Below are 26,042 nucleotides of genomic sequence, written 5' to 3'. Positions count from 1 at the left end.
ACTCCGTATTTTATTTTTTTCTGCATTTGAATTTTACTTTCATCGTTGTGTCAAGGTTTGACTTTACAACAATATTTTGACTAATAAAGATGAAGTTAAATAAATATATGACTTTGATTAGATTGTGTCTTATAAATTGATCTTGCCCCAGATAAAGACCCCAGACATTGCTCAGACATCCTCATTTATGATATCTTTAGTTCGTTTTAGAGAGTTTCTGTTGCTTGTTTTTTGTTATTCGCCAATATAAAAAAACAAGCCACTTGTTTTTCAATATTGGCGAATAATGAAAAACAAGTACCGATAGCTTATTTTTCGTTATTGGCGAATAACAAAAAACGAAATACGAAAATGGAACTAACTTTACACTGCCAGTTTATCGTTAGACATACACATATACACCATTGTATTTTCTCAATTATCCATCGTAAAGACAATGAGAGCGGGGTGGCCAGGTGGTCTAGTAAAAGTTTTGTAAAGGCTCCCGCAAAAAGGAAGCGATTTAGTGAAATAAAAATATACCATTTTAGTCCAGAAATGGCCTAGGTAGAATTGATTGGACATTAATTAGTTTTGTTCATCATTTAATATAATAATATATGTTTTTTTCTTTTCAGATTTGTTAGTGCCAGACTTTTCAAAGATTCCGAAGTTTTCCAGGAATTTCAAGCAGAAAAATCAGCATTGGAAAAAAATATGACAATGACATTTGACCCTAATGAATCTAGTAAGAATTATGATAAATAAGATTTATTAATCTGAACAGAACTGAAGAATCTGCTTTGTATCTAATTTTTTTTTTACTTTGATCTCATCGAACTTATCAAACTTGACAAAAACAACAGTTGTCATATAATTTTTAGGAATATATAGTGTTATTGAGGTGGGACATATAAAATCTGTTGCAGATACATTGAAATAATATTAAAAGCATCTGCTTTGTATAGATTTTTTTTGCTTTGATCTCATCGAACTTATCGAACTATTTTTAACAACCATAGTGGCATATAATTTTGAGGGATATATAGTGTTATTGAGGTGGGACATATAAAATTTGTTGCATATGCGTTGAAGTAATATTAACATCATGTGACAATATGACATCAATGAGCAAGGAGCAATGTCATGGTCACAGGAGAGTCCGGGAACCCTGAAAGATGCTATTTAAGCAGTCATTGTTGGTTGAGAGATCTTCTTCAGTCAGTGCTAGTTTCATTGCCCCAAATCCTCTTGTTAATATTAGTGGGATTGTGACAATTCAGTTACAGAATGTTCTAACAATTTTAATTTGTTCATTTTTTTTAAAAATCCAAGTTGCCTCGATATGTTTGTCAATTTTTTTAATACTTTATTTAGTTGAGTTGATTTCTAATAGAGATGTTTTATGATTTATTGTTTGTTTATTGAAACAGTTAATTTAGAAGAGAGTACAGTCGAGTCATCAACATCCAGTGAAATATTGAAAGCAGATGGTGAAGTAATGGGAGGTCTAGAGAAGAGAAAGTTAACATGGCTTACTAATCCGTTTGAAAGTAAGATCGATATTAAGTTTTTATTAATAATGAGAATTAAACGCATGAATTTGTATATATTTTTTGTTGTAATCAGAAGAGTGGAATATTCTATAGACGTATGTCATAGGGGCGTTTCTCGGTGAAAAATGAAATTAAATAAAATGGGGTTTAAGTCCAGACTAATGAAGATGGGTACACACTATATGTAGTGTACTATAAAGGATATTTTGCCTGGACAGCGGCGCCACAGCCTACTCTTTATTTCAAATTCCTATTATCAAAGGTTATTTTACATGCACATCAACGTGTAAATGAGACCACAGTTTTTCACCCTGTCTGATTCTAAATTACTAGTTACTGCCAGTCTCACCACCCTGCATCACTGAAAAGGGGCAACCAAGCCTAAAAATCCCATTTAAATATTAATGATTAATAAGAAAATAAAATCGTCAAATAATGATTAAGTCCCTTGCAATTTTATATCTGTATTGTGGGATGGTGAATCATGACAAAGGTAGATGTAATGATATATTCTATGGTAATGCTACTTTTAATATAATAAGAATTTTCTCTTTTAATTTGAATAACTTCATCTGACTGTATGTTGAATTTACTCTAACAGAAACTGCTTCTTCCCGTCTGCTACGAAGAACTAACTGGATTTTAGAAGCTGTACAAGAATCAAGAGTCATTGAAAATGAATTTCATATCTTAAAGGTAAAACTGGAAATCATTGTATGACTAAAGTTTAGGGTGTTATTATAGGGAAGACTGGGTAAATTCTTGACATTTTTAATACTTTTATTTTATTATCTTAAGCAAAAAGGTCAGTATTTTAGTTGTAGGCTGCCATGTGAAATGGGGGGTAAGGTGGACAAGTAATATTATATTGTTAGGTCTGTCATTGAGTCAGGTGTTTCTGGTTTCAATTTAAGGCTTGTATAGGACAAGGAATAAGGTTGATCACCTGCTTAACCACAAAGGTTTCATCTAGTCCTCCCACTGCTAAACCCCTGTTCGAAAGCTCATTATTCTCTCTCTCTCACTCTCTCTCTCTCTGCAATATGAAAGACAGTTGATAACAGAATGTTTCCTTGATTATTTGTAAACAAACAGAGATGATTTAATGAATGTGTTGTTGTTGTTATAGTTAATATGGCAGAAAGAACAGGCCCAGGGTATACTTGAGAAAATGGATAAACGATCATTGAAACGTATTTTACACTGGTTACAACAAGAGAATCGAATTCAGCTATTAAAAAGCGTAATTTATAAAGAAGGACAAGCTATCGATGTAAGTTAACCCAGGAAAATTAATTCCACTATTTATTTATCTCCACATAGTCACAGTTCTACATTTCAGTTCAAGATGTGTGTAACCTTGACCATTAAGTCTTATCACACTCAGCTATATGTTGATGTCATCTATGTGTTGATGCTTATTGAAATTCTTCAATGAAATTATCCCCTTGTCAGTGATGCAGGACGGAGGGCCTGACAAGGACAGCTGTCTAGTCATTCGGATGAGACGAAAAACCGAGGTCCCGTGTAAACATTGGCATGCACGTAAAAGATCCCTTGACAGTTGGAATTCGATATAAGAGTAGGCTGTAGTGCTGCTGTCCGGGCAAAATTTCCCTCATAGCACACTGTATGATGTATGCCCGTCTTCATTAGCCCAGTTCAAAGCAAAACAGTAGGACGTTAAACCCCATTTCATTTCATTTCAATGAAATTATCAGTATTATTATGTACTTTTGAGTTTATATAGAAATATCTGTTCGGTTTGAATTTAATAATTAGGAAACCACTGGTTTAAATTAAATCAGCAAGAAGAACTACTAAACAAATAACATTCAAGTGGGGAACTCTAGGAAGAGAAATATATTGGGGTGTGGATATTATAATATTTCAGTCTATGTTAAGGAAGTCATTCCAAAGTTAATTTCTTTATTCACGGAATTCAGACCAAGATTTAATATCAGCATAGAAACGTAGTCACTTGTAACCTTTTTGTTAAAATTGCTGTTTCTTAGCATTTATCTGCATAAAAATACATACCTTTCATGACAAAACAAAAGTTACTTTTTCTAATTTACCTAATTCTAGTTGACGATAGTATGTCTACCAGAGATAACAGCTACTGATCCAGCTGTAAAATTAGCAATAGAACAGGCCAAGTTACGATTAATTGGTATACGTAAAGAAAACATGGAGATACAGAAATCAGGTGATGGCAACGAAGAATCCTATAGATCTTTTATTACTAAAGTAAGTTACCATTGTCTATAATTAAACTTTAAATTCTTTCTTAAATAGTGTAGATATATATATTTACTTTTAGATAAGATAAAATACTGATGACTTCTGCGAGGGTTGGATGGCCGAATGGTTAGCATGTGTGCACTGTAGGGTCACCTGTCCTACCTCTTGGTTTTCTGTGGGTCCTCCAATTTCTCCCCACTGCTAAAAGACCCCTACGCGCAAGCGAAGTATTGAAATAAAATTGAACCATATGTTAGTCCCGAAATGACCTAGTTTGTGTCGAGTGGACGTTAAACCCCATTTTGTCTCTCTCTCTCTCTCTCTCTCTCTCTCTCTCTCTCTCTCTCTCTCTCTCTTCTTTCTCTCTCTCTCTGATGACTTCTTTCACAATAATTTCCATGTTAAAATTCCTTGTTTGAATATTATATGTTGTTACAGTTCAAGTTGATAAAATGGAATATTTTCTTCCAGCCATTGATTCACTCCATACCATCTGTAACAGAAAGTATTCAGAGATTCCAGGAATATAGAAATAAAATTAAAGCCAATACACCCATGAAATATGATGTTGTAAGTATATATGCTTTAAATTATACTGTTATTGTATTATATCTGTTACTCTTGGTTTAAATTATACTGTTATTGTTATTATGATATGGCATCATTACCATGGAAACACCTCCTAGGGATTAACACTGTGTAGAATATTATCATTATGTATCATTATTAACTTATTTGTCAATTCTGTTTTAACTTGCAATTTCCCTATTCATCATTTATTTATCCCATTTAAAGTTCTCATAATATTACACTTTCCCAAGTTATTCTTGATTTTCGAAACTTGGGATTTGGCGTTTGTTCTTATTTGGGGGATTTTTAATAAGACTAAAAAAAGACTTGGTACGATCATTTGGGAGACTAATTTTGATAGACTTTATCAAATGACTTTTCAAATATTTATTGGCTTTTATTTTATCTTTCAGCAAAGTTGGCGTCGTTATGGTTTGGTACCAAAGTTTAAAAGATATCAACTAGTCCATGAAATGTTGTATTATCTGCTGTATAATTATCAAGGTCGGGTACCTGAGCCAGGGGAGATAACTGCAAATCAACATTCCATAGATTTTACATGGACATTAGAAACACCAGATAATAATGAGGTACATTCCTATTTATCAATTAAAATGAATTTTGAAAAATACCTACAATATTTAAAGTATAAAAATGTATGTAATGATATACCATGCTGCCTGACCAACCCTGCAATCCTCCACCACTGACATGGCAAAAGCAGTCTGAAAACTCCTGAGGAACTTTTTTCAGCCAATTCTAAGATTAAACCCAAAACCTACAGGTTAGTGACCTGGTGTCTTACCTACTGAGTCCATGTGGTTCCTAATATAGCTAAAACAGGGGCATTGTGTGTTATTGATAATTTCTTGTATTTTTAACTTGATCCCATGATTATACTTTAAACTCAGAAAACTGCAGTTTCCTCCTACTGCTTATAACTAGTGTGCTAATTACAGAAAACTAATGAAATTAAGATTAACCATGACAATTCCAGTATACTGTCCGATAAAAAAAACATTTGAATTAGAAATCAAAGAAGTGTGCGGTAATGACCATATTATGAAATATTGTGTAACCTCATTCCTTTTCTTTCCAATATGATCTAGTACTGGTAATTATATTAGACATTAAACCCTACCTGTCTCTGTGTATTTGTAGCCATTAGATGAATCAACTATAGATGAAATGCTATCTAGTATGAAAGAACCACCGGTATATTATGATGATTTATCATGGAAAAGATATCTAGCTCCTGTACCACATCATATTGGTATTACTGGTAAGTTATATATATATATATCTAGCTCCTGTACCACATCATATTGGTATGATTGGTAGGTGGTATATATCTAGCTCTTGTACCACATCGTATGTTGATTTTATATTTAAACACTTGGTGGATGCTCGATTCACTGTCCAGAACTACAGAATTGCAATCGAGTAACGCGGAATTCAGTTCTGTCACAGTTCTGTCAGTCCCGACAACGGAGGTGGTGTGAGTAGAATCATGACGTAATTAAAAGGTTTTGGCTGCATGGTTGGTTGAGATATTAACTTATTCTGTCGACGCATGCGTTGTAGCCAGAAATCCACCTTTTCACTCGATTGTCACTATTTTTAGGATTGAAGGAATTCAATTCCGGAACATTCAATCGAGTACCCCCTTAATCTGAAGTCCATGGACGTTTCTGTAATTTGACAAAATTTTTGCTCATGTTATAGCATTACTGTGGGACAGGTTTCTTACATGTATCTCCCATACCTGGCAATTCAACAGTCTGTGATAATCAAGGCTCCACATTAGTAGCAGTATAACAAAATTTCATTATTTCTTTATATTAATATCTTGAACCAATTGACAAAAAATAATTTTAAGTTCTTCCCCATTGTTCATGATTAATACAAAAGTTAACAACTTTTAATATTTGTTTTCTTAAAGTCATCAAGACACCTTTACCTTGCATATTTTTCATTAAGTTATTATTATTATTATAGAGAATAGTGATGGTTGGTGTTTGATCAGTGATATACTCATTCTACTTCCTTTAACTGTTGTCTGTCAAATAGTCAACATACCATACAAGGTAAGTATATGTAATATCTCTCTACTTTTGTAAAATTGAATTTAAGCTTACATTTGTTGAACTAAGATAAGCTAGTGTAGAATAAAGTTTTTAAACACATTTTTAACACTTTTATCCAACGTTTTAATCAACTCAGGATGCCATTGGATATCTCCGATAAAAAGTAGATTAGAACGGTTCAGCAGTATTTTGATTTAATTTAAAAATGGACAAGCGAGGCTTAGCTTCGAACAACAAGTACAGTGGTTGCAATTATTGCACACATCTTGTCAAACATTCAAAGTCTAATCTCTTTGCTCGCAATAGGGTAATTTTAATGAAATTTCCGATATATTCATTTTGCATTATCTATTTTCAAACTATTTAAGCAAGAATGGCTAGCTCTTTATCTAAATCTTACATAATGTATCTTTAATTGAATTTCTTTAACCGAGTTAACAGGTTCATATCTAACATGGTCAGTAGTTTTATCAGTCAACTACAGAGACATTCTGATGTAATATAATATTTCGGTTAATCTCCTAATTACTCTAATTAGGTTAATAAGGCAATATCCAACTCAATTAATGGTGTTAACATTGAATTACTGATATCTCTTTAACAACCAAGGTTATTATATCACTTACTTGGTCTAAAGTGACTCGGGTTTAAAAGTACTCGGTTATTAATTACCGATATTTAAATATAGTGACCAACTGATTTGTTATATATTATATTTTTAGACTGATGATTAGACAATTAAGTTGTTATCTGATTTATTAATGCCAATCATCAGTGGACTCACTAATCTCTTTGAAATATCACCTAAATAAATCAGTAATTGTTCTTCCATATATAAGTATGTGTTATAGTTTATGCTCTATCCAGTTTTTAAATGCCCCTAAAGGATTATTGTTAATTGAACCTATGTTTTGTTGTATATTATATTTTTAGATTGATGATTAGACAAGTTATTATATGATCCTATATTTTATTATATTATATTATATTTTTAGATTGATGATTAGACAAGTTATTATATGAACCTATGTTTTGTTATATGTTATATTTTTAGATTGATGGTTTAGAGAAGTTATTATCTGATCCTATGAAGAGATTATATCCCATTACATATTTACCATACTGGATAACCAATCAACTTCTCTATGCTAGACGATATGTTTACTCTTTCTATGAATGTTGTTCACATCTTTCAAAGATGGGTCTATTATCTTTTGGGCCACAGATTAGAAAAGCCAAGGAAAAGGTCTGTATTTCTTAAAGATATTTGCTCATTTTGTCAGTCTCAAACAATATTAATTGACAAAGTTACAGTCAAGTGACACAGAACTGCCAATCCTGTTATTATAAGATGTGCTGTGGGTAGAGCACATTCCCAGAGACCTGAATAAAATCTATTCCCTGTGATATTCTTAGATCCTCGATTATTTCTCCGACATATAAAATGCTCTGTAAGACAGGTGTGATAGTGATAGAAATGCATGTTTCAAGCCATTTTCTGATAATGCTTTAAAAATTTGGATTCCGTTCCAAAACTTTTCTTCCAATGTATTTTTTTTATTAAAGTAGCTTTGTGCATTGTGCAGTCAAATTTTCTGTATTTTTAGGCATTTATATATGTTCATCCTAAAGCTGTATTACACGATACACGTCAATCTTTAGCTGGTTATATGAAGACTGTTCTACCACCAGATTTAGACGAGTTTCCTGTAAAAATTTATGAATTTAATTCAATGGCTGATGTAGAATTATATTGGTGTGATATGTTGATGATTGTTCTAGATACAAACCTTAACTGTAAAGGTTTAGGTAGGAGTCATTATTTTACACCGTATATTTATGAAACACTATTAACATGTGTTGTGTATCCTATAAATCCATAATTTAACACAGTAGAACTGCACAGGTCCACATTGTATAGAGTCCTTCGAAGTTATTATAATACAACTCAAAATTATCAAGTTTGGTGTGTTTTCTGTAGAGCACATGGTAATACATGTAGGCTATGTTGGAATGATTTTTCTACTGCCATTTCAGAAGTTTCGATAATAAAACCCACTTAGATAGCCCAAAAATAAAAATATGTTAAATAGTATGAGTGTACTGTCACCAAATATGCTGTCAAAATTTTAAAGATGCTAGCTATTGTTTAAAGAAAATGGCATTGGCACCACTGTTAATCAACATGATTTCACACAGAAAAACGCATTGTGGATTTTAACATGGTGATTATTTATATGTTTGGTCAAAAAAATTGTTTCTTGAATAACATGATTGCTCCTTTTACTGAACAGATGTTTTAAAATAACTATTTCAATTAAGAAACACTAACCTGTATATTTTTGTTTCATTTGACTTGTCTTTATAGTAGCTCGGACAAGAAAATGTAAGTCTGTTATTCTTAAGAAGTTGTGTATAAATAAAAACATTCCAAAGTTGCAAATTAGAATATAGATCATTAAACACCTATATATGTTAAATGTATAAATATAATGTACAATTTACATATTTTTTGTGCAATTTGGTAAGATATGCAGTCACCAAGTAATTACCTGCAGAGTTTACCCAAGCATTATAGGCCATAGGGAGCTGTGGTGGCTGGCTCAGTGGGTAAGATGCTGGCTCGCTAATTAGGATTTTCTGGCGCAGTTTTCAGTGGTGCAAGTTGGAGGTCATAGCAAGGACATTTTCTAGTCGTTCATATGGGATAAAAAAAACAAGGTCCTGTGAACATAGTGGTGTGCACATATAAGAACTCTTGACAGTTGTAATTTGATAAGAGTGGGCTGTAGCACCTCTGCCTGGGCAAAATTACCCTCATAACATACAGTATTGGGTACGCTCAGACGGTGCAGAAAAGTAGGACAATAAGCCCAATTTTATTTCAAGCTTCATAAGATTGCAAAAGTTTGAGGAATGGGACCTGCACCATTACAGTATTTCTGTTATTTCAGTACAAAAAGAAGATGATATAACTGGTGATGTAGAACTATCGCTAGAAGACGCGTGTAAAATACTAGGTTTTAAAGATGTATCTACAACTCCCATGATACCAGGAGATCATAGAGGTGCTGGGGGATTTGATTCTTCTTTATTCTGGTAGGTTAATAGAATTTGAAATTGGATCTTTAATTGGACTATGAGTTATATTACTGGCAGGTGTCATGTGGTATGCATGGAGTGCTTCAATAACCTGTTTTGAAAACCATAATACCACTGCTCAATTGTACTTTTTAACTTGTTTGTTATCTTTGGTATACTTTTAATGAAGAATGTTATTTCACTGCCACATTTAGCTGTAAGTAGTGATCGTGTTGTGCTTAGAAGGATATGCTAATATTTCTAGAACACCTGATGCCACTTCCCATTTATCTTGACAGTCATAAATAGTCAACAATTTTCAAAAGTTTTTTTTATATATATTTTCAGTCATCTGATGCGTAATTGGTTTCGTATATCTGAAATAAAGAAAGTTACAGGTGAAGGAGATAAAACTAATATACACCCAACTCTTTATCAAATAGGTAACAGTTTACTTTTATATCCAGGTATTGATCAATGATTAACATTTGCAGATTTTGTGTCTATATATTAACTTTGCATTATCAATATATAAGCCATACAAAATGTATGGTCAGCCCCTAGCTAAATGAGGCACATGTTGCAAACTCAACATGAAGTGTAAAATAAAACATTTTCATCGGTTTAAGTTTCTGGTCTATTTGTCTTCAAATATGACATTATTGTTATTTCCTCAACGCCCATAGAAAAAAATTGGTCAGAAATGGCCGAAATTTTATGTTGTTATGAATTTTTGCTTTGTTTGTTTCAGTAATTTACAATCCCTTTTCAAGATAAATGCATATTCGCATGCCGATTTAAATTTCTTTGAATACAGAAATTGAATTTATTTTGTGTCTTGACATTTTGACCCATATTTCCCGTTTATCAAGTGCCAGTCACATGTATCAAATCAAATAAATGATTGGTTTCCCTCCATGAGTGTATATGTCCATGTGGATGTAATATTTACCTTGTACTTATTTTATTTTCGCAGCAGAGAAAATATCTCAGAGAAAAACAGGAAAACGAGTAAGCTCCCCTGTTAAAACAGGTAAGATATTGAATGTATTCACAGGGATGCTCGATTCACAGTCTAGAACGTCCCGAATTGACAGAATTGCAACCGAGTTACATGGAATTCAGTTCTGTCACAGTTCTGTCAGTCCCGACAACGGAGGTGGTGTGAGTAGAATTGTGACGTAATTAAACACAACAAATATGTTTTAGCTGCATGGTTGGTTGAGATATTTATTTATTCAGTCGACGCCTGAAATCCACCTTTTCACTCGATTGTCACTATTTTTGGGATTGAGAGAATTCAGTTCCGGAACGCTCAATTGATTACCCCCCACATGTAATCCTGGTCCAATTTGTCAGTTGAAAAGTTTTTATGAACTGAAAAAAGGAAATTTTATAACAGATACACATATTCATGAGTTGAGTTTTTTCTATTATATTATTTTAGTTGCGGCTAAAGTTGGACCCAGTAAAGGAAATAGAGGAGGTAAAGGGATAAAAAGAGGTAAGAAATTGTAATTTAAAACAAGATCAGTAAGGCCATACAAAAAATAATATTCTGCTTCTCAGACAGTCCTTACCAAAAATCTGATGCGGGGGGGAGGGGCAGGGGTTATACGGCCACCGTTTTATGTGGACATATTATGCTGTCGGTCTGTCCATCTGGACGTCCTTACACAATTTATTTGTGGACAGTCCAAATGTCACAAATTTTATCCGATTTTGACCTCGGTTTCTTTCGATATTGGCATGTACCGGACCATAAATTCATGGATTATGGCCCCTGATTGTATGAAAAATCACGATTTTAGCTAGTGGAAACTCTAGACTCACAATTTTCATCTGATTTTGATGACACTTGATATGCATGTTTATAACCCAGAGATCTTGGTTCAATTGATATTCGCTCATATCGTATTGTAACTTCCTGAATTATGGCCTCTGATTGTACAAAAATAGTGTTTTTAGCTTGTGGCTGTAAATAATTATAAAGATAAAAACAGTGTCACACTGTTATTTTTGAATCCCACAGGATTATCCGAGAATCAGAATATATTTTTTATATGGCCTAACTGTTTTGCAAACCCCATTTTGAAATTTGATTATCGTTCTCACAAATCCTTTGTGTGTAATATACAAATATGAGTATTCTTTAACTTACAGAACAGTTTCGACACCCCCTCTCTCAATAGAAGTCAGTTTTTTCTAGACCTTCTCAATCACTAATGAAATAGCCCTAACATAATGATATAAAACATTTAAAGCAAAAAAATAATAAATTTTGATATTTGTCTAAGAGATCACTTTTGGTGTAAGATTTTCATTTCCAGTATTAATTTTTTATATTTCAGCTTCTAAAAGAAAACGACCTGCTGAAAAGATTAAAGCTCCACCTAAAAAGAAAGGTAAATATAAGTAAACTATAATAATATTGATTCAATTATACAACAATACAATATATGTGTAATTTATTATGAAACAGAACATTTTTCGTTTCTGGATTTATCTAAGAAATTAAATATGATCCATATTGAAAAATATTTCTTTCTTCCAAGTTTGTATTTTAAAAAAGGTTGGTATGTGACAATTGTTTGTAGTTGGTTAGTAAAGTGATACCCTTCCATAGCTTTTATCAAAAGTAAAGTGTGCATTTGTTGTCTCTTGTAAAATAGTTTTCCTACTACTATACTGAGTGTCCTCCGGTTTCCTCCCACTTCTAAAGACCCTAACGCATAAGCGAATTATTGAAATAAAATTGAACCATATGTTAGTCCCTAAATGAACTAGTTTGTGTCAAGTGGACGTTAAACCCCATTTGTCTCCCTCTCTCGCTATACTGAGTATAGCATACTCATAAAAATTACATAAGTGGTGTTGAAACTTTTGGCTAATTTTAACATTCATATTGGTAGATAAGTTTCAAGAATTCAGCAATTATAGGGTCCGTTTCAAAATAACACAAATAGATTAAGATAAATCCAACGGATAGTTGGAATACTTAAAGTAGCCGACTATCCTCCAATGAGTCCAAGATGGTTTCGGCTCTAATAATAGGATTCTCTATTTTCAGTTCGTAAAACATACTATGATGATATAGATTTTAAAGCATTGGGTTTGATGACACGAGAAAGAGTGTTCTGGAGTTCTAGAGAAGATGGAATAGTAAGTTACCAAAACTTTATAACCTTTTCTTAGCGATTCGTACAGAATCAACCCAACACTTTATAACCATGTCCCAATATAATGTATATTCCATATTAACAAAACCCACTTTAATTTGTTACTTGTAACTTGTATGGTCTAGATCCATTCACTTGATTGCATATAGTTCTGTTATGACTTTTAGCAACCATATTTTGTTTTTATCTGCATATCTTGTGCAAGCCCCCTGTACTGTCAAAATTGGGATAAAATAGGAATTTCTTTATTGATATCTGTCAGAACTCTTATTTCAGTCACATTAGATTGAAATTGACAGGCTAGAAAATTTGTCTATCAATCCATTTACATGCCATAAAATGAGCTACTTTAAAGAATTACTTTAAAGACAAAAATAATTCTAAAAGTTACTTTGAAGACAAAAATAATTCTTAAACTTACTTTAAAGACAAAAATGATTCTAAAAACTGTTGTGTTTTTTGTATATTTATTCTTTATAGTTATTGTTATGTAAAGTGGCGAGTTGTTTAATGGGAGGTATTAGAAGAGGATTGTTAGTGCCATGGACAGTTGTACGCGATATCCTACATGAGAAATCTAAAGAGGTGAGTTCAATTCAATCGGCAATTAACAATCTAACAAAACATTGTATGTACAAATTATAAATGAAAAATTTACAAAAGCTCCAACACAAAATCCATATTCCTTAATTAATCTGTAATATAATGATTGTCGATCTTGAGTTGTCATTCTTACACCAATAATAATATGTCCACATATGTAAAACACTAAATCCACAAAACTAGCTTAGTCTATTCTGTAACGAAAACAAAGTAGTCATGTAACATTCGTGTTGAGTTACCATTTGTACCCCAATTGTAGTTTTTGCAACCAATATAATTAAGCCATATAATATTTCCTTCCATGTTATATTTCCTAGAAAATAAATAAAGCATAGTAATCTCAACTCAAGTTAACATCTCCCATCTCACATTGTATGTATTTCCTAGAACATGATTAAAACATTGTAATCTCCAAACAAATAAGTAGGTCATATACAATATTTGTTCATTCTGTACATGTAGTTCCTGAAGAAACGTAACATTGTAATTTCCAACACTAATTAACAAGTCACAAATTGTGACATAGTATTTCCTTTACTTGCTTTTCTGAAACATGACATTTAATTTAGTAATAATTTGTTGTAAGATCTGATGAATTTTAAAACCAAAATAAATTAGATTAAGATTTTACATGAGGAAAATGATTACAGTATTAAATCTGCCTCTGGGAACTTTTTCAAAAAAATATCCATAAAGAGGATGCTTGTTTTCATAGAGTCTTAAACATACATTTGGCAAGAGCTAAATCTGCCTATTTCAGGTCTTTCTTTAGGCCTGAAATGTTATCTAAATAATTAATTAGACATTAATTAACTTATCCAGACCATAATCAACTCTCAAAGTCATCGCTAGCCTGCAATGTTTATTGGATTAGGTTCCGATTTGCTGTTAGACTTCCATTCATAATTCATGATTTTATCATGAAATGGATAATCGAGACTATGTTTTTTATCGTACCGACTTTCGTAATAATGATCGAAGCTAGGCCGACAATTCAATCACTAAAATCTTGGTTCAGAGTGGATCAATTTTACTGAAATTTTCACCAAATTCCCTCTACATCATCTAGTTTTTAACTGCCAGCTCTTTATCTAATCTCCAATATTGTATCTTTAATAAAGTGTTCAAATAAATAATCTTCAATCTTTTATACACCCACGGGAGCCACAGTGGCTATATGAGTAATACATTGTCCTGCTAGCCTGGCGGTCAGGGGTTTTCGCTCCCAGTGTTGGCCGAGAGGTTCATCAGGATTTTCCAGCTTGGTTTCTCCTTGTCAGTGGTGCAGGATAGCTGTCTAGTCTTTCGGATGGAAAGAAATAAGAATAAGCCGTAGGGCCGCTGTCCGTTCAAAATTTATCTCATAGCACACTGTGTGGTGTATGCCCGTATTCATTATCCCAGTCGGGGCAGAACTGTAGAACGTTAAACCCCATTTCATTTATACACCCACGTAACATCCTGGATTATGGCCACTGAATAATCCCTGTTTTAGTTGGTTCTGTGGCCATCTGTTGAAAAGTATGGTCGTATCTTGCATGGCAACCGCTTGTTTTTAAAGCATGGGTGGCAGAAAATCTTATGCGTATTAATTAAATATATCCAATATGTAATTTTACAGACATCATATGATAAGAGTTCTAAAGCCTGTCAGAGAAGAGTGGCTTTTGCCTTCAAGAATCCAGTCTCTAAAATGAATGTTGCCTTGTTTTTGTCACAAGCTAAACAAGATAAGGTTTGTTACTAATCAACTATCATTATGTTTGAAATATAAAACTTAATTTCCATTTACATAACTGATTGACTTTTTGCTTGTATGTCAGCTGTCAACCAAAAATTGTTGTTAATAATATTCTTTCTGCAGCCAGCATCAAGTTTGTTAAAAAGAATGATCCTTTGTTGTAGTTGAACAGTAATTTTATTTATAAATATATAGCAATTCATGCTTAATCATTGTGTATTTATTACTTTATTCATTTTGTAAAAATATTAATGCTGTTTTTTTTTTTCAGGATATTATGAATAAATATGGTAATAAGAAATTTGGTCAGGCGAATCTAGTTACAAAATATAAAGAATTAGTTTCTGAATTATTGGATAAATTTAAGTAAGTTTTAGGATAAATGTGATTAAACTTATATCAGAAATAAATGTAACTAACCTTAGGGCTTAGGCCCACCTAATCAGAAATCTAAACACTGACATAATTAGAGCAGAATATACAATAGCTTACAAAACTTGAAAAATACCCAAACTTAATATATTTTTTTTCTCAGAACACATGAAGACGAGGATTGGATTAATTTTCCTGAATCAGTGGATGATTTAAATTCAAACTATGAGTTGACAAAGCTAACCAATGTAGACTACTGGCGTGTACCTAATCCAGATGATATAAAAACTAATCGTGATATTTATTTTAACGTACTTTATGATCTCATTCATGTAAGTAAACTGCCATGTCCATCCTGTTTTAAAAAGTTACCTCCATGTGATCTTCTTATTATTGCAATTTTATGATAACATTTTGTTATTAGTTCAGAGTTTCTGGTAGTATCTTATTATTTATCCAAGTTTTGTGATAACATCTTGTTTTTAATTCAGAGTTTGTGGTAACATCTTATTATTTCAGAGTTTTGTGATAAGGTCATGTTTTTAATTCAGAGTTTTGTGATAACATCTTGGTATTATTTCAGAGTTCTGTGATAACATGTTGGTATTATCACAGGTTTTTGTTTTTAATTGTTATTATTTCAGAGTTTTGTGGTAAAATCCTCTTAATTTGGAAGTTTGTGGTAACATTTTGTTATTATTTCAGAGCTTTGTGATAACATCTAAAGATAAACAGGGTAGAAGTCATGAGATGTATCGTATTTTTAATCAATATCCAGACTTTCTGTTAACACAAGTGTTTAGTAGAATGAAAGATGATGGCATCCTCACCAAAATAAAAGTAAGATGAGTAACTTTTAGTTACATGTTTTGATTTTTAATGCATGTTTTATAACCTTTTCATTAAATAAACATTATGAAAAATCTTGAATTCCAGATAAGTAAGCTTTTAATCTTATATAATCAAGGGATTCCCATAATCGAGTACCCTGTCTGTAAGATCTTCATTAAAAGAGATTTTTAATCCCATGCAAACTGCCATATTGTGAAAGTTGAATCTCTTATATAAATATCAGTCAAAAAGAGGTCGTACAAAGTCCGATGGATTGAACATGTCCCAACATTCGGTATCCTCTGTAGATATAAACAAGTCAGCATTTGGTCAGATATTATGATGGGCGTGTTTTTATCGAATTAAATCCAAGTTAGGGGGTTTTGATGTCTTCATTTTAATGTTAAATAACCAATTTGAAAAAATTGATTATTGTCAAAAAAATGAATATGATGAATGTCTTTAAGGTTCTGATTTTAAAAATTTATCTGAGTTATGAGTTTTTATTGTACTATTGTTTTTATAGAAAACAGTAAAACCATTGATGTATGGAGTGAACCATCATCAACTAGCTCAAAGGTAAATAGTTTGCCTGTATTCACAAACATCTATCTTAAAGATTTGTTATTTATGTCCCTGCATATAAATAAAGGAAATTAAAAAAGATTTTTTTTTTTTTAAAAGTTCAATACACTACAGCAGGATATTAATACATATTTATTTTTCTCATAGAGTAGACTTTTCTGTATTTAAACCTCAGGGCACTTTTAAACATAAAATACCTTAGGACCATGACGTAAAATGTTTGAAACACATTTATTTTGGTGACAAGTGCCCAAATTTGATTAAACTCTGACATAATTTCTTTCAAGATCATGTGAACTTATTTACCAAACAAATTTGTTTGCATGGTTTTCTTTTGAATTGTTTGAATTTTGAAAATCAAAATCAAATGACATTTTGATTCAATTAGAACTGTCGCTGGCAGATTTGAAAGAAAGATTGTTAGATTTAAATTAGATCATAAGTGCTCTGATATTATCTTCATAGCAGCTGGCTTTCTAACAAGTAAATTTAACTTCTAAAATCTATTTCTTCAATTATCTATAAAACATTACTAGCGTTATGTACCTGATCTTTCTGTAAAACTTGAAACTACTTCTTCTGTATTTGAAATGTACAAAAAAAATAACAATTTATGTTTTAACAAAACTCATTTACACAAAAACTTCATGCAGCTAACAGTTTTATTTCTAAATGTTTTTAACTGCAGATATAAGCGCCGATTCCTGACTCGTTTCCCTGACAACATGTTTAGTGAATGTCATGAGTTTTTAGAGCGGTTATGGCAGAAGTATGTGGAATCAGATGGAGATGGTGGTATAAATATTAAATCTATTGACGCAGGCGGACTCTGTGCTTCCATGTTGTCTTTAACTTGCTTGAGAAAGGTAAGAATTATATCTTTTTACTTTAATTCAAATCTGGTTATCTTCATTTTTTGATGACTTCCAGATATTAAATAAACTAAATTGTTTCAATAGTTGCAGATATACAAACAAGTGTTTTTGAAAAATATGCTAGTTTTATGGCACATAATTGACCAATTGGTCCAGAGAAAATTCAGTCAATTTTTTAAGACAATCGGTCATAACCGGCCTATATGGCCAAGTTGGAACCCTTGAATTGGATTTGGCTCTCTTAAAACAGCACATTGAAGCATTTTACTTTTTACAGTTGTTCAAAACTTTGTGATACATTTTATAGGTTTTTTTTGAGAAGACATTTTTCATTGAGACAAGGTACAAATTTATAATCTCAGAATTATTTATTCCCTCATGGTCTTAATTTAATTCTCATTACGTTGTAGTTGAAACTGAAAGTTAAAATACCAAGAGAGATATTGGTACTAGATCGTGCAGGTTGTAATTTACCTGTTAGTCGAGGTAGAATTCAGAAGAATGTTACTGACTCACAGTCAGATGATGATGACGATTATGATGATGATGATGACGATGATGATGAAGATGATTTGTTAAACTTGAATAAAGATGGGGAGAGGAAAAAAAATGGAAAGCGAAAGAAGATTAAGAAGTTGTTGAGTAAGGAGAAGGAAGAGAATTTAATGCAGCACATTATTGATATTGTTGATGACCCTGAAAATGATACAGACCAAACAGGTCAAAGTTCATCTAATACAGACATTATGTAAGTATAATTAACACTTAAAGTGGCACTTCCTCTTTGATCTGAATCAAAATGTAACCTGTTGATGTCATTGGATTTTATGTGATGATATGTTTTGTGGAGTAACAATCTGTCTTTGTTCAGTATTTTATGTCCGTAAATTATTCAATTGTTAAGATTTAATCGATTGTATGTTCCTGTGTCGACACTGGAAGACAAAAATGAAACTAATAGTGTTGCCAACCCCCCAATCCCCATCCCTTACGTTTTGAGATATTTATATTTATACTACTAAATATAGTATTGATAGAATTACTATGTTTGTTACAATGCAATATTTCAACAAGATTTCACAAGTCATTTTCAAGCAGAAAACTAATGTAAATTCTTGTTGAGAATCTTTACAGTGTAATAAATACAGTAGTTCTGGGTATTACTACTGCGCTCACGATACAATATGTAGGCTCTATTGCAATTCAGGTGCTACGATACGATACGTATCACGATTTATAACCAGGTCAATATCTACCAAGAAAACAACAGGATAAATGAATAATTGATATTTTTAGTCCTGCCGATGTCAATTAAATAAAATTGTTTTATATCATAATATTGATGTAGATCAAAAAAAGGACCAAAATAATTCAAGAGTGTGTACCTGTGTATAATGTGTGACATGGATAATTAAGAGTGACAGGTTAATTACTGAAGCGACAAAAAAAAACCCATGAAAAAAAAAATTGTGATACATCAGTTCAGCACAGTAAATTGTGATTCAACGATATATCATTCCAGCGCTAAAATACAGTGACTATCCATATCAAATATTCTAGTATTATATTATGAGCCATTTGGTACATGGCTCTCATGGATTATATTTCTGTGTATGGAGTATTTAAAGTAGTTAGAAATACTTTATTACTGCAATATCACCTTGGTGGAAGCTGTCGTTAAATCAAGCTATTTCACACACTATAATTACACCCAGATATATCTCTAAACCCAAAAGATCACTGGTGGAAAAAATTCTTATCATAATTATAATGAAAAAAATTACACAAGATTTTTTAATTGAGAAAGTATTGAATAAAAGATATTGTTAATGTTTTATTCAGATCAGAACCTATCAACAATGAAGTTGGATGTTCTAAAGATACTGACATCCTATTGAATACTGACAGAGCTACCCCTTCAGCACCAACTACCATCAACGACCATCCTAAATTATGTCAAATCGAAGTTCGCTTCGAAGCTGCCAGACATATATCTGTTGATAATCAGGATAAGACACCAACGAAAAGTTTATCGCGAGCTCTTCTGGCCTTAGCTCGTAATCAATCGTTTCAAAAAATATCCAACATGAACTTCAACTTTCAGGACAATATTTTGATAAATACATGTGACATAGAAGCTTTCTTGATGCCAACAATGAGACGACATGTTGAATCTCAAGACCAACCAGCACCATCTAGTGGCAACAGTGAGATTAGTAGCCTCTTTTTGAGCCCAGAGAAGTTTAAGGATATTATCCATCAACAGCAAGTTTTGATTCCATTTAATCTTGATCTAATAGATTTGTGGAAATTATTAGGTGAAGACCTTGACGAACTTTACATTCAAGATTTGAAGAATATTTGTGAATTTGTGTCCAGCTATGGAATAATGGGAGTTAAACAATTTGAATTTGAGGTAAACATTTTAATTTTTTGATTTATTTTATGGATGTAAACTTTGTTTTTAACACAAAATAGATCTATGGGAATATTTTCATATGGAAAAAGTCTTTTGGAGTATTTTTTTATACGCCCACATTGAAATGTGGTCGTATATTGTCGTCGCCAACAACCGGCCGGCCGGCGTCCACAATTGTTTGTGGACGCTCTAGAGGCTAAAGTAAATATCTGATTGACTTTAAATTTATACACAGTGTTTAATGTCATGAGACGAAGAAGCCTGCCAGAGTTATGGCCCTTGATTCCTTCAAAATATCTTGTGGACGCTCTAGAGGCCAAAGTTAATATCCGATTGACTTTAAATTTATACACAGTGTTTAAGGTCATGCGACGTAAAATCCTATTGATTTTCATCAATTTCCGATAATTACTGCCAGAGTTATGGCCCTTGATCACTTCGAAATACCTTGTGGATGCTCTAGAGGCGAAAGTTAATATCCGATTGACTTTAAATTTATACAGAGTGTTTAAGGTCATGAGACGAAGAAGCCTATTGATTTTCAGAGATTTCGGATAATTACTGCCAGACTTTAAATTTATACGAAGTGTTTGAGGTCATGAGGCGAAGAATTCTATTGATTTTCAACGATTTCCGATAATAACTGCCAAAGTTATGGCCCTTGATCACTTTGAAAAATCTCTTGAAGCTCTAGAGGCTTATGTTATCATCCAATTGACTTCACAGATTGATACACAGAGTTTAAGGCTCTTGAAACGAACAAGTATATTGATTTTCAGTGAATTTTGATAACTTGAACAGCTAAATCCATGATATTAAATATTTCGTATACTAAACGTTAACATGGGGCAGAAATTTATAAAAACCAAACAAATTCAAATGATTTTCTGATAATTACTTGATGAGTTATTACTCTTAATCAGATTTTAGTGTATTATAAATGTTTCATTACTGAAAAAGTAAAAATATGCGACAACTCTTGTTGACTGCCCAGACGATTTAGCTGCTGTGGGCGTATGTTTCTTTGCCTGGCAACCTATCTTTTATACAAGAGTTCACAGGGGCTTTATTATGGTTACAATGATTACAACTTCTGGGATATTCTGGTTTCATTAAAACAACCAAAATATCAGAATGTTTATGTCAATTAGGTACATGTAGCTTTCTAGAAGACATAAAGAATAGCAAATCACAGAACTAATATAGTCAGCTCATTAGAAATCAAATGAATTATTCTAGTGCTACAATATACATAAAGCACTGAATAACTCTGACAGGATTAAATATGTTCTTATGGTATTGAATAACACTGGTGTGACAGTATTAAGTTTGTGATTATGGTATTGAATAACCCTGATGTGACAGTATTAAATTTGTGATTGTGGGATTGAATAGCCCTGGTTTGACAGTATTAAATTTGTGATTATGGTATTGAATAACCCTGGTGTGTAAGTTTTGTTTCCTAGTGTGACAGTATTACATTTGTGATTATGGTATTGAATTACCCTGGTGTGACAGTATAAAATTTGTGATTATGGTATTGAATAGCCCTGATTTGGCAGTATTTACATGTTCTTATGGTATTGAATAGCCCTGGTTTGACAGTATTTACTATCTTCTGATTTAAATAGCCCTGGTTCGGGCAATATTGATCTCCCAAGATTTGCAGTAATGAATGGTCATTACCTGGTTGTAGTCCTGGTTTAATAGTAGTGAATACATGTATCTCTGGTTTGAAAATTATGTAATAAATAGCCCTGTTTTGACAGCAAAAATGGCTTCAGACTTACAGTGTAATAGACTTGGTTTGATAATATTGAATAGCTCTGGCTTGAATTTATAGTTCTTGTTTCACAGTTTTAAATATCACTGGTTTGGTTTATTCCCAAGAAGGCGCAGTTATTGACCGTAACGGATTAAACGAGGTCGTTTTCGACGACTTCGTGGGAATCCTGCTCCTAGGGAATAAAATGGATTAAAAACGTAACAATGGTGTTATAGATTGTTATGATAAGAATTTACACTTTCATAATCCCCAATGTAACTAATTAACCAACATTTTAGCATCGTTTTTGGCATAAGAAATACAAAATTAACTACACTATATCAAAAATTAATTTAATTTCGCCAAATAATGCACCCTGTCTAAAAACTCGACTAAAGTCAATTCCTCTTCCTCGTGTCTTCCTTTTAATTCCTGGAGCTGGCTTTGGATCTGAGCATATTTATATCTCTTCCTTAGTGGTTCCTGTCCCCCAGCATACTGAACGATTCTAATTTCAGTAATATTTTGTTCTTGTTGTAAAAATGTGATCATTTCAAAAACATTCCGATGGGCTTTTCCAACTAGCTTCTTGATTCTTGCTTGCCATCCTTCCAGAATAAATTCATAAAATCTTTAACACACTAAATTGAGTCCTAATAGGAACATGCCTCTCTTCAAACGAAAGCCGACAAGTCGATATCTGCGCCTTCGTGGGAAGGATTAATTTTGGTCACGCTCTGTAATTGCACCTTCATGGGAATACACCACTGGTTTCCATGTTTTTTTTGGGTGGCGTGGGGGGGGGGGGCAACTCTTCTTAATTTCAGATGGTAATATCTCAAATTTGTCAATGGAACTCACTTCAACAGATTGTAGAGAAATAGAATTGATCTGCTACTATTTGTGACTGTTACAAGTTAGCATAAAACCGTGTGTGTGAGGAGAGGTTATTCAAAAAGTTTCATTTGGAACCAAAATTATAGAAATGTTGCAAATGGGAATATTAGTACCTTTACTAGGAGATACATGTATCTTCTCTAATTTTAGAAATTTTGCAATATTTCTCTTTTGTTCTTACTATTTATTCATTTATTTGTCACTAATTTAGTTGTGGGGGTGTAAATGAATGCAATCATTCATTTATTCATTCCTTCAACCATTAATTCCTCTACTAATTAATGTTTATTGACTTGGTGAAGCCAGGTCTCTCATCAGAACTTAATTCTATATTGTGTGAAATTCGGCTAATCATGTCTAAAGGTTAAGTAAGATTACCATGATGACCTTGGCAGTTAATTGAATACTGGATAAGCTAGACTAATTAGTGAGTGTATAATAATTGACCAGTAATCCCATACATGTACATGTATCAGTGGAAGTCGATTCTTGGTGTAATTTCATATAATTTAATTACCTTTAGAATACTTTTAAGGTGTAAGAAAATTTGACTTATACTTGATGATCTAAAGTCTACATAATTATTGTATGGATATTTGAACTGTAATGCACCGTATTATACATACCTCATTATGCATTATGTACTTTCCCCTTGTGAATTTAGAATCTAATAACCGACTTTACATTCAATAAGGGAAGGAGTTGTCAAAAAAACGCTGATGTCTGCAAAGTTAAGAAAGTCAACTGTTTTTTATAGATTCCTCTGATTTATCAATACAAATTGTTTTGACTATATGTCAATGGGTTTTGGTAATTGTTTTTGCTCAGCTTTGAATTTTCAGCCCCCTCTGTACTTATCTACTAACAAATGATAAGATAAAGATTTTAAAGTAGAATGTCAATACAGTCAAATAAATGTCTGAAATCATCAATATCTTGCATGAATTTTAATGATATAAATCAAAGCAAGTGTATTTCCATACAGTTAACGGTAAATTAAAAGTAGTGTAAAAATATTCATACACCCAATTTCATATTGCTATATGTATTGTGAAAAAAACCCTACAGTTTAATATATCGATTGCTGATTTTTGAGGGTACAGCCATATTTATGGTGACTGACCACTTGAGGTGACAGCGTCCAATAAACATGGTAAAATCAGGATATACATGTACATGTAATATGAAATAGTAGTTTGCATTGAAGCCTCAACCGGGCTTGTGATTGATTATGAAAATCTCTTGTGCATGCGAAGGGGATTATAAAGAAGGAAATAAATAAATGAGTTTGTGAACAAAATTGTTAATGGTTATGCATATATAAGTGTTGCTAAGAAGATGATAACTGCCCTGAAAAAAACCTCTCAGTTGGTCTTGAGTCCATCAGCAGAAATAAGTTGGCTCCAGATAAAATAAATCCATTTTAGAATTATTGTGGTGCTGCCATTAAATATAATGCTGCAATACTCTTTATTCTATTTTCTGTCACATTATCTGTATTGATGAAGATTCCAGATGCTTTAATGAAGAAAATTATGAATGTTATGCAGTAATATTTTATTGTAAAATCAATTTTAAGCAAACAGAAATAACACAAAGTTAAGTGATCAGGGTCTTACAATTTCTTAATGCTTAGTTTTGGTGTAAATATTTTACTTCTTACCGGTACTTCATTTTACCATGTTATAAAGTTCTAATCCTTGAGTGGCATTTAGCGATTGAGCACCATAAAAATACACAGCACAATTTATATGGTAAAAAATCACCGGTTTGTTTGTACAAATAAAATAAATGTTTCAACAAGTGTTCTCTTATTGTTTTGTGTACAAACCAATATATACTGGTACATACTGTGGTGTTTTTTTGTTTTTTATTATAAATGTTTAAATAGGCTACAGCAATATACAGTGCCTACCAATATAAATAATTACAATGTTTTATTATATAAAGTTTAAAAAAAAAGTGTCAAATTGTGAGTAGTGTTAAAACAATTTATTGACAGTGGGGTATTTTTTGTGGTTGTTTTAATATCCAGCATAAACCCACCTACATGTTCTTTATGTCGTTTCTTTTATTGTATGATGATCAAACAGCTATCAATTCAAGTCCCATTCTCGCAAGAGTAACTGAATATATTTCCATTTGAGTACGAAGGTAATACAATATCTGGTGAGAAAAAGAGACAGTATTAGTATTTTAATGATTTTAAAATACATGTACATATAAAATAAATAGTCAACAATGAACTTAGCAGTCTGTATCTTGGCCAGCTTACGTACATGTAGCAGCTCTAGTAGCTTTTATTTTGGAATAAATTACCGGTACCAATAATTCATTTACAAAGGAAATGATATGTAGAAAAAATATGTCTTTTTGCGTAGGACTTTATACATCTATTATTTATAGCTCAAGACCACATAGAATCTAGAATTTTTTTTAAATTTTGAAATACCTGTAGAAGTAAATTGATTGGCAAATTTAAAATCACCTGTGGTACATCTACATGTACATTGTAGGCCCTCAAGCTATAACTAAATCAATTCAAATAATGACAAATGAAGAAAATGAGAGATGTTAGCTTTTGTTTTTTCTAATACACTATTATACGCATTCAAAAGTTAAGCAAAAATGAGAGCAAGTCACTTTTCACAAGAAAAGAAATTTTACTGCTAGAAATGAAATATATTAGCGCTGGTAAGAGTTATATAGCAAATCCTATGACGACAGAGGCTAGAAGTAGAATTTTTTATGTTCTGAAATTACAGGATTAAAATGAATAGGCAATTACAAGTAGTCTGCGAAAACAAGATAACAAAATGTGATTATTCTGTTACATTTTTTTTTTAATTTTAATGTCCATGTCTGTTTACAGAAAGGATTTTTAGAGTTGTGAAATCTTTTATGTTGAAAATGTCAAAGATCGATAAATAATGTTCATTTTGATCAGATTGCAGACATCTTTATATACCCATCTTTTCTTATTTTCCTGTTCTATTGAAGATTGATAATACAGAATGTTTTTGTGCTTTTAATGAACTAAGTCAAAATTGGCCTTTTTGTAGCACGCTTTTATAATTTATCTTATTTAAGACTCTTTCTAGCTTCTGGCCATGGATTCTGCAAATGAAATTATCAAAGCTACAAAACAGGTGGAAGTAGCAGCAGATAATTAAATATGAGAATAAAAATTTATACAGTTATTTGCAGGCATTAGTCATCAATTTGTCTGCATTTTGTATTTTTATGCTTGCCAGAAGT

General features: G+C 32.1%; 1 protein-coding gene across 1 annotated transcript in view; it reads left to right on the top strand.

Moving 5' to 3' along the window:
* LOC126826910 (general transcription factor 3C polypeptide 1) overlaps positions 1 to 26,042 on the top strand; it is a 127,518-nt gene that overhangs the window by 6,536 nt on the left and 94,940 nt on the right. The window contains exons 10-35 of the mRNA XM_050556036.2: positions 618 to 727; positions 1,413 to 1,532; positions 2,137 to 2,231; positions 2,665 to 2,808; positions 3,624 to 3,785; positions 4,251 to 4,349; positions 4,763 to 4,939; positions 5,511 to 5,631; positions 6,348 to 6,436; positions 7,491 to 7,682; positions 8,044 to 8,245; positions 9,391 to 9,535; positions 9,866 to 9,960; positions 10,494 to 10,550; positions 10,965 to 11,021; positions 11,869 to 11,922; positions 12,588 to 12,679; positions 13,177 to 13,281; positions 14,921 to 15,034; positions 15,312 to 15,406; positions 15,576 to 15,744; positions 16,118 to 16,252; positions 16,770 to 16,822; positions 17,517 to 17,694; positions 18,114 to 18,451; positions 19,546 to 20,119. Coding sequence (XP_050411993.1) covers positions 618 to 727; positions 1,413 to 1,532; positions 2,137 to 2,231; positions 2,665 to 2,808; positions 3,624 to 3,785; positions 4,251 to 4,349; positions 4,763 to 4,939; positions 5,511 to 5,631; positions 6,348 to 6,436; positions 7,491 to 7,682; positions 8,044 to 8,245; positions 9,391 to 9,535; positions 9,866 to 9,960; positions 10,494 to 10,550; positions 10,965 to 11,021; positions 11,869 to 11,922; positions 12,588 to 12,679; positions 13,177 to 13,281; positions 14,921 to 15,034; positions 15,312 to 15,406; positions 15,576 to 15,744; positions 16,118 to 16,252; positions 16,770 to 16,822; positions 17,517 to 17,694; positions 18,114 to 18,451; positions 19,546 to 20,119 — 3,772 coding nt within the window. The remainder of the gene's footprint in view (positions 1 to 617; positions 728 to 1,412; positions 1,533 to 2,136; positions 2,232 to 2,664; positions 2,809 to 3,623; positions 3,786 to 4,250; positions 4,350 to 4,762; positions 4,940 to 5,510; positions 5,632 to 6,347; positions 6,437 to 7,490; positions 7,683 to 8,043; positions 8,246 to 9,390; positions 9,536 to 9,865; positions 9,961 to 10,493; positions 10,551 to 10,964; positions 11,022 to 11,868; positions 11,923 to 12,587; positions 12,680 to 13,176; positions 13,282 to 14,920; positions 15,035 to 15,311; positions 15,407 to 15,575; positions 15,745 to 16,117; positions 16,253 to 16,769; positions 16,823 to 17,516; positions 17,695 to 18,113; positions 18,452 to 19,545; positions 20,120 to 26,042) is intronic.

Source organism: Patella vulgata, chromosome 7, assembly GCF_932274485.2.
Source record: "Patella vulgata chromosome 7, xgPatVulg1.2, whole genome shotgun sequence".
Taxonomy (NCBI): Eukaryota; Metazoa; Mollusca; class Gastropoda; family Patellidae; genus Patella; species Patella vulgata.
Note: the sequence above shows the minus strand (reverse complement) of the source record. Positions and strands in the feature narration are given on the sequence as shown.